The sequence below is a fragment of the Aegilops tauschii genome, chromosome 6, assembly GCF_002575655.3.
Source record: "Aegilops tauschii subsp. strangulata cultivar AL8/78 chromosome 6, Aet v6.0, whole genome shotgun sequence".
Lineage (NCBI taxonomy): Eukaryota > Viridiplantae > Streptophyta > Magnoliopsida > Poales > Poaceae > Aegilops > Aegilops tauschii.
In genome coordinates, this window is record NC_053040.3 from 146072556 (window position 1) to 146084873 (window position 12318).

The following is a 12318-nucleotide window of genomic DNA, read 5'->3' on the forward strand; positions in this document are numbered from 1 at the left end:
GCAGTCCATTGAGTAATATATTCAGGTGGGGGAGCCCCCCCCCCCCCCCCCCCCCCCCCGATTCTCAAAAAAAAAACTTCAGCATGGCGACATGAGCTTTCAAAGTTCAAACACGTAAAAGCCTGACGAGAGGCATGAAACCCGCCTGGCCATGGATGCGTGAAGCGTGCACAATCAAAAACGTCATTTTCTTCAACTGCAGGCCGGCGTGAAATCGCGCACAACACAAGTAGTCTCGCCACTGCTATATATACGCCCATATATCCATTTCAAAACTCATCGAGCAGCTCTAGGCTCTAGCATTCAGCGGCACACATTTTCTCCTGCTTCCTGAGTTCTTCCGGTCACCAAGAAGCAATTATAACATGGATGCCCAGAACAACGAGGTCGCTGCTCTGATCGAGAAGATCGCCGGTCTCCAGGCCGCCATCGCTGAGCTGCCGTCGCTGAGCCCGTCCCCCGAGGTCGACAGGCTCTTCACCGCCCTCGTCACGGCCTGCGTCCCGCCGAGCCCCGTCGACGTGACGAAGCTCAGCCCGGAGCACCAGAGGATGCGGGAGGCGCTCATCCGCCTCTGCTCCGCCGCCGAGGGGAAGCTCGAGGCGCACTACGCCGACCTGCTCGCCACCTTCGACAACCCGCTCGACCACCTCGGCCGCTTCCCCTACTACAGCAACTATGTCAACCTCAGCAGGCTGGAGTACGAGCTCCTGGCGCGCCACGTGCCGGGCATCGCGCCGGCGCGCGTCGCCTTCGTCGGCTCCGGCCCGCTGCCGTTCAGCTCGTTCGTCCTCGCCGCGCACCACCTGCCCGACGCCCAGTTCGACAACTACGACCTGTGCGGCGCGGCCAACGAGCGCACCAGGAAGCTGTTCGGCGCGAGCGAGGACGGCGTGGGCGCGCGCATGAAGTTCCACACGGCGGACGTCGCCGACCTCACGCAGGAGCTCGGCGCGTACGACGTGGTCTTCCTCGCCGCGCTCGTCGGCATGGCGGCAGAGGAGAAGGCCAAGGTGATAGCCCACCTGGGCGCGCACATGGTGGAGGGGGCGTCCCTGGTCGTGCGGAGCGCGCACGGCGCCCGCGGCTTCCTGTACCCCATCGTCGACCCGGAGGACATCAGGCGGGGCAGGTTCGAGGTGCTGGCCGTGCACCACCCCGAAGGTGAGGTGATCAACTCTGTCATCGTCGCCCGTAAGGTCGTCGACGCGAAGCTCAGTGGGCCGCAGAACGGAGACGCGCACGCACGGGGCGCGGTGCCGCTGGTCAGCCCGCCATGCAGCTTCTCCACCAAGATGGAGGCGGGCGCGCTTGAGAAGAGCGAAGAGCTGGCCGCCAAAGAGCTGGCCTTTTGATTCCGAAATGTGCGTGCCGATCATCTGTCCTCAACTCGTCAGTCTGTCGCCTGCGATCGTGGTAAATTTCCTACTCGTGTGTGTTTTGATGTTTGTGCGTGTAAGAGATGTGCGTTCTGCCTTGTGGAGTTGTGGTGTTAATTTACACACGTTACATGTAGTACAAGTACTACTTGTACCGGTAGTATGCCCATGCGTTGCCATGGGCTTCTGAAATATATTGCTGAAGGTATATAAAATAATCTATGTAAAATATCACAGGAAGAAACAATATAGCATTGACATAATTGCATAATAATTGAAGTCTACTTCACTTGTAATGTAAACTGATAACAAAAAGGCAAACTGACGATGTAAAAACATAAATCGATGATCCAATTAAAAATATATTACAAATTATTCAAATCTACTTGATGCGCTTAAGAAATTCTCGCACAATATCAAGAAAGTTTTTTTTTTCTTCATTCACACGATGCTTGAGCAAGTATAATAAAAACTGTTTTCTCAACTCATACTCATCATGCAAAAACAATAGTAGAACGTCCATGCGTTGCTACGGACTGCTACGGACAACAATGCATATAAATGAATCAGAGAAATAATTAAAGTCGTATTCAACGTCTAAGCTTATTTTTTCTCCTCATACGTCCGAATGTGTTCGGACATCAAACGGGCTACTACAACCGTCTTGATAGTCCGGGTGCCCCAAATCCGGCCCATATGTAAGAAAGAAATGTTGCTATCCAGACTATTCGTGATGTTATCTCCAACATGTGAAACCAACGTAAAGCCCCACCACCACGACACACCCTCTCCTTTTCTCATCGGACCCTCCCCTTCCCGCTCTGTTTCCCGCCGTAGTGGGTGACGTCGGCCTCACTTTCACCATGACACCCTCTTTCCTTCACACCATACTTCCTCATAGACCGTTAAGGGGCAGTCCCCCGTAATGCCTGCCCCGCTCTCCGCCATGATCCCCTCCCCCGTGTCCGTGTGTTTTCACCACTGCCATCAAGAGGGAGGAGGTATTGCGCCCCCTGTGGCGCCCCCAAAGCCAAGACTGTATCACAATCCCCTATTACTGCCATGAAAGAAAAACAAAAAAAATCAGCAAGCAATCCCGTACTGCTGTTGATTTGATTTGATTGAAGCATGGAACCCAAAGAGAAGTGCGCTAGAGAGAGGAAAGAAATAGAGCAACCAATTATCGGCGACATTACAGTAGAGAAAAACGGAGACATAAGCGACGAGCGGTATAGAGATGCTTGTGCAACTTATACACATAGGCACACAGCACATACGTACCTAGAAGAATATTGTGATCCGCTGCGGCACGTCACGCCGAGACACAGATGCTGACATGCATTGCTCTCTCTTTTTAATAGGAACACATACGTAATTTGGTTATAGTTACAAATTTTAAAGCTGGTTACTCAATTCTAGCAGAATAAAAGAATAGGTTTCTTGCTATCCTGAGAATAATACCAATATATGAGCACACTCACACAACTTGTAAATTAAGCTAAGGGGTAGATTCCTAATATACTGCTTTTCTATTTATTTTTTTGCTTTAGCACATGTGTCTTCCTGTCCTCTTCACCTCTTGAGGAATATGGCACGCACGGTTTGCTTAAGCACATGACAAAATGAACGTCGAGAGAATTCGGCTGCTGCATATTCCCTTTTGATAATTATTATTGCAGGCAAACCAGCATAGGCTGTACAACAAATATATACATGCAGAAATGTGGGCTCTTGGAAAGACGATGGTACCGAACGGACGAGCAAGTCCTCAAAGGCACCTCCTGCAGACCTGCACAACCACGTTGACATTTAGTTTCTCACCCTAGCTCCCAGTCACTGTAGAAGGTAGTTTTTTTTTGAAACGGAGGCATAAGCATAAGTTGTGACTGTAGAAGATAGTTTTGATGCTTACAATAATGACAACATGTAATTATAAAACTAATGCATGTAATAATTAAGGTTGTATTCAAAGTGGTAAGCTAGCTTCTTGATAAATGCAATAGATGATAAGACTTGCTCCCTCCGTTCCGAATTACTTGTCACAGGTATGGATGTATCTAGATGTATTTTAGTTCTAGATACATCCATTTCTGCGACGAGCAATTTGGAACGGAGGAAGTATATTTTAACACTACCGATACACTACAAGATGTTAAGAGTTTTGAGAAAGAACATCCTATCGACATAAGTACTTCACTTTTGTCAGGAACATGTGCAATAAGGAGAGCAAAAATATACAATAGGAAGGAGTTATAGAGCAACACATCATGCCCAAACAGTCCTAGTAAAGTAACTCAGACACAACCATTAATGGTTTCAACCAAATAAAACCAACACATCATAATTCCTGAAACTCATCGGGGTGCATGCTATCTAACCAGATCACCCATTCAAGTGTATATACCCAGCCAATGTTTATTGTTGCAAAATTGCGCACATTTGTAAGAAAACTATTGTGAGGAAACCCACAAGATAAGAGAAATAAAGATGGCACCTTCCAACATGTGCCATCAAGAAAATACTAAACCCCCTTCTCTTGTAGTCTGACATAAACTTGGAAACTTGGTTGTCGCTTCACCTGCAATAGTAGTGGAGCCCTCCCGGAAAGACATGTTAAAAATATCCATATTAGGTGTGATCATTATCAAAATTCATTTGAATTGTACAAAGAAGATAAAAGAAGATAGAAAATCACATACTTATTAGCAATATAGTTAATTGCCCGTGCATTGCAACGAGGAAAGCACATCTTTCTCCCCTTTCCTTCCTCCGCTCCCACCCACTAACTTCCGAACCCAAACTCTCCACACCTAGTAATGGTGTAACTGAATAAATTAGTACAGTAAAATGAGTTGTAAGACATACAATTAAGAAAAGTCACAGTTTAGGCCTTAGAGAACCTAAATACAACGACGCGGGATTAAAGTAGAAGCACACAACAACAGAAAAACACATATGTCAGAGGAAAGTGCTACTGCCAGCAGAAGTAGCTGCCCCGGTGGGTAGTGATCGAGACTATGCACGGGATTCATGTAGAAGCACCTAAACACATGATTGAAAATTGGTCCCGTGGAACATGGTGCAGGCATTCCGGTGAAGTCAGCGAGAACGGAAGCTTCGGGTGTGGCAAGAACAAGCGAAATTTTAATGAGTGTAAAAGGATCTTATGGGGGAAAACAGTAAAGGAATGCATACGCATTATAAACAGTACAAGGATCTTCGGATGTGGCATTTCCTTTTCACGGCGGCGCACTTAATTTGACCATCCATACGCATTATAAATTGCAATGTCTTTAACAACAAGAAACTAATACACTATGATAGCTTACTTCAGGACATACTTAATATGCATTATCGAAAAAGCTAGGAACTAAATAGCTAGAATATAGCAATTAAAATGATAGCATATCTCTTACACATTAGTTAATATATTTCACAATGGAAACTTGATTTGTCACTCCATCAACTTCAAATGCACATGAGTTGTATGCACCTCATGGTGATGATATATGCTCGTAGAAGAAGGTGGACGTGGAGGCAGTCCGTGATATAAAGGTTGTCGAAGAACACACACAAAATATCACAGTAATTGTGCCGAGGTTGGTGGGAAGAAGAAGAGAGGACAAGACAAACATGTCTTTGTGACTGGCATAAAATGAACTGGATTGATTTTTGTGACTGGCATTCTGTGGTCCTATGGGAACAGCCTAGCATCAAATTCACGTTTTCTTAAAAAAAATCATTATCATGGCTTATAAAGTCCAGTCCAGTACCAAACATTAGCTAGCCAGTACCCCTGGTTATTTTGTTCCAATAACTGAAATTATCGGACAATATGGCAAGCCAAAACACGTTTTTCAATCCATGTGTTAAACAATCAAGCATCATAGTATATATTGCAAGATATTACCTGTAGAAGTGGCAAGGATATGTTGTGTGAACAATCTGGCACCAGAACTCCTGTACTTTTCTTTGCTTCAGTGATCACCTGTACATCAAATCTCCTGTAGTACTTTTTTCTTGCTTTGGCGTGGACAGGGGCGCATGGAAGTTAGCTATCCATGTGCCAGAACCATGACGAGATATTATGGGTTTCAACTCTAGCCTACCCCAACTTGTTTGGGACTGAAAGGAACTGTTGTTGTTGTTGTACTGTGTCATGACTGCTATATATATTCTGACATACAAAGACCGAAGAGAACATTCCAGATTTGCATCCATTGAACATCCATAGAGAAAATTTCAGGAAATTAAGAATCTGTTGTCTGACAGGGCAAAAAAAACATACTTTAAACCATCATGCTGACCAGGAGCTAAAACTGAGGAGTACTTTTTGTTTCATCCTTCTCTACTTATAAAGATCTGCGGTGAATTAAGAACAGAATGATTAAAAAAATGAGAGGTGTGTTTTAGGTAAGAAATTATACTTTTAGCAAAATCATGCACTGCTTGGTTTGACACTTGTAGATAACTTAAGAGTGTAGATAAAGATACATCACAAAGCTTACTTAACACTCATGGTCATGAAAAAATAACTTAACACATGAGGCAGAATAATCTTCAAGGGCATTTGTTTTTAGTATGGAACAAGTGAGTTTTCATCAAACCTCAACAATCCAAAATCATGATGCCATTTTCAATATGTAACAATTATATAGAATACATATATCAACATGTACACCTCAATAGATTCATCATAAAATATTGTTAATATTGTTCAATATTGGGATCCATAACAATATGTATTAGAAGCAAGGAAAAATAATGAAACTGAGAAAAAGCTAAATCTTTGAGGATATAACATGTTTTAGCAGGGTAAAAGGTCTCAGTTACTGAAAATTGGTTTTCCATCACTCGTGACATATCACATGAACCAGGGCTTATCTGCCAATGTTTGAACTCCCCTCTAAAACCTCTATATGCTACCAGTCCTGAAAAGGGGAATAAATCATAAATAAGGAGTGAGTGTTGGCAACAGAAATAACGGAAGCATGTTTGTGAAGTTTATCATCATGAGGTACACACACCCCATCCCACCAAGGGGTACTCCTTGTGAGGCTGATGGTTTGATGCTCTCCCTCGTGAATGGATCAATCGGTGCTTTCTGGAAATTTATAAATATCCATGTTAAAAGGAGCCGATAAATAAAGCTACACTTGAATGTAACAAGGTTTTCCTTGCGTAGAACATTCAGTAATATCAAATGCACAATCAGCAGGCTCTTGATACATTAGCATCCCAGACCAGGGACCCGTGTCAGCAGCTGCTGCTACAGTTTTGCCGTGATCAGAAATTTATGTTCTTTATTTCAATGTTCTTCTTCTTTTGTATAATTTTATTTTATTTGTTCGGAGTTGGTTTTTGGTTTGGGTTTGTATTCTGAGGCTTCTCGGTGTCTTTCTTCTAAATTCTAATACAAAATTACGTGAATTTAGATGCATGCTTAAGAAGGAAAAAAAGGATGCCAATGCATTACCCTTCCATGAGAAGCTTCTTCTCGAACATATGACCAAAGCCGGAGACCAAGCTTCATCTGATGGTCAAGGGGAAAACATAATTTGGACATCTTCCTCAAGACTTCAGAAGAATGACAACACGGACAGTTAGTACCTCTGTTTGACAATTGCATTTTTCATACCATTTTAAATGCTTCTCTGAACGTAACATTGAACTCCTTCAGTCTATTAGCCTGACTACTTAATTTTCTTCTCCAAGCATCTTCTGGTGGTGTACCGTCATCGAAGTCCAGCTGCAGGTGTTGCCATAAAAATCAACAAGAAACATCAGAATAGTAAGGCCAGTAAAAACAACATCCTATTTCAACTATATGATCTTACAAATCCCATATTATGGGAATGATGCCACATGCTCTACCAAAGACTAACAATAACAATACGTCCAGAACAATCTAGATTTGAAGAGATGAGATGAGATGTGCACGGGGGGTAGGAAGCTCACCACGCCCACGTGAGGGGGGCAGGGTAGGAGGAAGCAGAGCCATGAGGAAGGGAGGGAGGGCACGTGCGTTCGGTCGTCCAGCTGCTACTGCAGCTGCAGGTCGTGCGTCCAGATCCGGGGCAGTCATCCTGCACACAAAAGAAAAGAAACCAAGGAAGGAATCACGAGCAGGGGGAGATGATGAATCCGAGGAAGAACGTCCGCAGGTACACACTCACCATAGCCGTCACCGGAGATCCGCGGTCGTCGGCGCGCGTCCTTGAAGGTTGAGGCGTCGTCCTTGAGGGTAGAGCTTGGGGCGTCTCTGTCCATCCATGGCTACTGCCGGGCCGGGTCGGACCTCCGTGCCGACCTCCCTCGAGGACGGACACGCATCAGGTCGACGACGGCGCGCTGATGCAGCCGTGGATCTGGGCGCTCCCTCTCCCTTCCCTTGCCTTCCCTTGCCTTCCCTTGGGATTCCCTTAGGAGAGGAATAGAAGGTTGGGGCGGCGGTGCAGGGGGGCGAGGAGATCGCCGGCGGCGGGGTTGGATTGGGGTGCGGCGGTGGCTGAGACTGGAGACGGGAGACGAGGTAGGGCTAGCAAGGGATTGGTTCCGTCGTGATGGTAAAACCAGCAGAGAAGAGGTGGTGGACGGAACCAAAAAAACCTACGAAAAAACCGGATGAAAGTGGTGGGACAAAAATTAACCGCGGAGACTATCAACTCCTCCATTAAGAATCGGTTGTCTAACAGGGCAAAAAAACATACTTTAAACCATCATGCTGACAAGGAGCTAAAACTGAGGAGTACTTTTTGTTTCATCCTTCTCTACTTATAAAGATCTGTGGTGAATTAAGAACAGAATGATTAAAAAAATGAGAGGTTTGTTTTAGGTAAGAAATTATAGTTTTAGCACAATCATGCACTGCTTGGTTTGACACTTGTAGATAACTTAAGAGTGTAGATAAAGATACACCACAAAGCTTGCTTAACACTCATGGTCATGAAATAATAACTTAACACATGAGGCAGAATAATCTTCAAGGGCATTTGTTTTTAGTATGGAACAAGTGAGTTTTCATCAAACCTCAACAATCCAAAATCATGATGCCATTTTCAATATGTAACAATTATATAGAATACATATATCAACATGTACACCTCAATAGATTCATCATAAAATATTGTTAATATTGTTCAATATTGAGATCCATAACAATATGTATTAGAAGCAAGGAAAAATAATGAAACTGAGAAAAAGCTAAATCTTTAAGGATATAGCATGTTTTAGCAGGGTAAAAGGTCTCAGTTGAACCAGGGGTTATCTGCCAATGTTTGAACTCCCCTCTAAAACCTCTTGATATCCTACCAGTCCTGAAAAGGGGAATAAATCATAAATAAGGAGTGATTGTTGGCAACAGAAATAACGGAAGCATGTTTGTGAAGTTTATCAACATGAGGTACACACAGCCCATCCCACCAAGGGGTACTCCTTGTGAGGCTGATGGTTTCCTGCTCTCCCTCGTGAATGGATCAATCGGTGCTTTCTGGAAATTTATAAATATCCATGTTAAAAGGAGCCGATAAATAAAGGTACACTTGAATGTAACAAGGTTATCCTTGCGTAGAACATTCAATAATATCAAATGCACAATCAGCAGGCTCTTGATACATCAGCATCCCAGACCAGGGACCCGTGTCAGCAACTGCTGCTACAGTTTTGCCGTGATCAGAAATTTATGTTCTTTGTTTCAATGTTCTTCTTCTTTTGTATAATTTTATTTTATTTGTTTGGAGTTGGTTTTTGGTTTGGGTTTGTATTCTGAGGCTTCTCGGTGTCTTTCTTCTAAATTCTAATACAAATTTACGTGAATTTAGACGCATGCTTAAGAAGAAGAAAAAAAGAATGCCAATGCATTACCCTTCCATGAGAAGCTTCTTCTCGAACATATGACCAAAGCCGGAGACCAAGCTTCATCTGATGGTCAAGGGGAAAACATAATTTGGACATCTTCCTCAAGACTTCAGAAGAATGACAACACGGACAGTTAGTACCTCTTTTTGACAATTGCATTTTTCATACCATTTTAAATGCTTCTCTGAATGTAACATTGAACTCCTTCAATCTATTAGCCTGACTACTTAATTTTCTTCTCCAAGCATCTTCTGGTGGTGTACCGTCATCGAAGTCCAGCTACAGGTGTTGCCATAAAAATCAACAAGAAACATCAGAATAATGAGGCCAGTAAAAACAACATCCTATTTCAACTATATGATCTTACATATCCCTATCATATTATGGGAATGATGCCACATGCTCTACCAAAGACTAACAATAAAAATACGTCCAGAGCAATCTAAATTTGATGAGATGAGATGTGCACGGGGGGTAGGAAGCTCACCACGCCCACGTGAGGGGGCAGGGTAGGAGGAAGCAGAGCCATGAGGGAGGGAGGGAGGGCTCGTGCGTTCGGTCGTCCAGCTGCTGCTGCAGCTGCAAGTCGTGCATCCAGATCCGGGGCAGTCATCCTGCACACAAAAGAAAAGAAACCAAGGAAGGTATCACGAGCAGGGGGAGATGATGAATCCAAGGAAGAACGTCCGCAGGTACACACTCACCATAGCCGTCACCGGAGATCCGCGGTCGTCGGCGCGCGTCCTTGAAGGTGGAGGCGTCGTCCTTGAGGGTAGGGCTTGGGGCGTCTCCGTCCATCCATGGCTGCTGCCGGGCCGGGTCGGACCTCTATGCCAACCTCCCTCGAGGACGGACGCGGATCAGGTCGAAGACGGCGCGCTGATGCCGCCGTGGATCTGGGCGCTCCCTCTCCCTTCCCTTCCCTTCCCTTCCCTTGGGATTCCCTTGGGAGAGGAATAGAAGGTTGGGGGGCGGTGCAGGGGGGCGAGGAGATCGCCGGCGGCGGGGTTGGATTGGGGTGCGGCGGCGGCTGCGACTGGAGACGGGAGACGAGGTAGGGCTAGCAAGGGATTGGTTCTGTCGCGACGGTAAAACCCGCGGAGGAGAGGTGGTGGACGGAACCAGAAAACCCTACGAAAAAAACGGACGAAAGTGGTGGGACAAAAAATAACCGCGGAGACTATCAACTCCTTCATTAAGAATTGGTTGTCTGACAGGGCAAAAAAAACATACTTTAAACCATCATGCTGACCAGGAGCTTAAACTGAGGAGTAATTTTGTTTCATCCTTCTCTACTTATAAAGATCTACGGTGAATTAAGAACATTATGATTAAAAAAATGAGAGGTGTGTTTTAGGAAAGAAATTATACTTTTAGCAAAATCATGCACTGCTTGGTTTGACACTTGTAGATAACTTAAGAGTGTAGATAAAGATACATCACAAAGCTTACTTAACACTCATGGTCATGAAATAATAACTTAACGCATGAGGCAGAATAATCTTAAAGGGCATCTGTTTTTAGTATGGAACAAGTGAGTTTTCATCAAACCTCAACAATCCAAAATCATGATGCCATTTTCGATATGTAACAATTATATAGAATACATATATCAACATGTACACCTCAATAGATTCATCATAAAATATTGTTAATATTGTTCAATATTTGGATCCATAACAATATGTATTAGAAGCAAGGAAAAATAATGAAACTGAGAAAAAGCTAAATCTTTAAGGATATAGCATGTTTTAGCAAGGTAAAAGGTCTCAGTTACCGAAAATTGGTTATCCATCACTGGTGACATATCACATGAACCAGGGGTTATCTGCCAATGTTTGAACTCCCCTCTAAAACCTCTTGATATGCTACCAGTCCTGAAAAGGGGAATAAATCATAAATAAGGAGTGATTGTTGGCAACAGAAATAACGGAAGCATGTTTGTGAAGTTTATCAACATGAGGTACACACAGCCCATCCCACCAAGGGGTACTCCTTGTGAGGCTGATGGTTTCCTGCTCTCCCTCGTGAATGGATCAATCGGTGCTTTCTGGAAATTTATAAATATCCATGTTAAAAGGAGCCGATAAATAAAGGTACACTTGAATGTAACAAGGTTATCCTTGCGTAGAACATTCAATAATATCAAATGCACAATCAGCAGGCTCTTGATACATCAGCATCCCAGACCAGGGACCCGTGTCAGCAACTGCTGCTACAGTTTTGCCGTGATCAGAAATTTATGTTCTTTGTTTCAATGTTCTTCTTCTTTTGTATAATTTTATTTTATTTGTTTGGAGTTGGTTTTTGGTTTGGGTTTGTATTCTGAGGATTCTCGGTGTCTTTCTTCTAAATTCTAATACAAATTTACGTGAATTTAGACGCATGCTTAAGAAGAAAAAAAAAGAATGCCAATGCATTACCCTTCCATGAGAAGCTTCTTCTCGAACATATGACCAAAGCCGGAGACCAAGCTTCATCTGATGGTCAAGGGGAAAACATAATTTGGACATCTTCCTCAAGACTTCAGAAGAATGACAACACGGACAGTTAGTACCTCTGTTTGTCAATATCATTTTTCATACCATTTTAAATGCTTCTCTGAACGTAACATTGAACTCCTTCAGTCTATTAGCCTGACTACTTAATTTTCTTCTCCAAGCATCTTCTGGTGGTGTACCGTCATCGAAGTCCAGCTGCAGGTGTTGCCATAAAAATCAACAAGAAACATCAGAATAATGAGGCCAGTAAAAACACCATCCTATTTCAACTATATGATCTTACAAATCCCTATCATATTATGGGAATGATGCCACATGCTCTACCAAAGGCTAACAATAACAATACGTCCAGAGCAATCTTGCACTACAAAAAAAGACACATCCGTGAAATTTTGGGCCGAACGAAAATCTTTTCTATCATACTTATGACACTTCCATGACGATAATTGTGACAAAACACGGTATCATCATAGATGTGGTGGGGTCCTAGTTCTACGACAAAAAATCATGACAGAAAATGGGCTTTTCGTCCTGGGCGGGCCGGAGACGCAGCTGCATGACATTCTTTGGGCCGTCCATGA

The 12318-nt window shown here is 43.8% G+C and overlaps 1 protein-coding gene across 1 annotated transcript; it reads left to right on the plus strand.

The window, feature by feature from the left end:
- The first annotated feature begins 263 nt into the window (after positions 1–263).
- On the plus strand, positions 264–1594 carry LOC109777780 (nicotianamine synthase 1-like). The gene has a single exon (XM_020336343.4). It carries the CDS (start codon positions 366–368, stop codon positions 1353–1355), a length of 990 nt encoding a protein of 329 aa, XP_020191932.1. The 5' UTR covers positions 264–365; the 3' UTR covers positions 1356–1594.
- Positions 1595–12318: the final 10724 nt, after the last annotated feature.

Coding starts and splice junctions, on each gene's coding strand:
- LOC109777780 (XM_020336343.4), top strand. CDS start 366: ATGGATGCCCAGAACAACGAGGTCGCTGCTCTGATCGAGAAGATCGCC.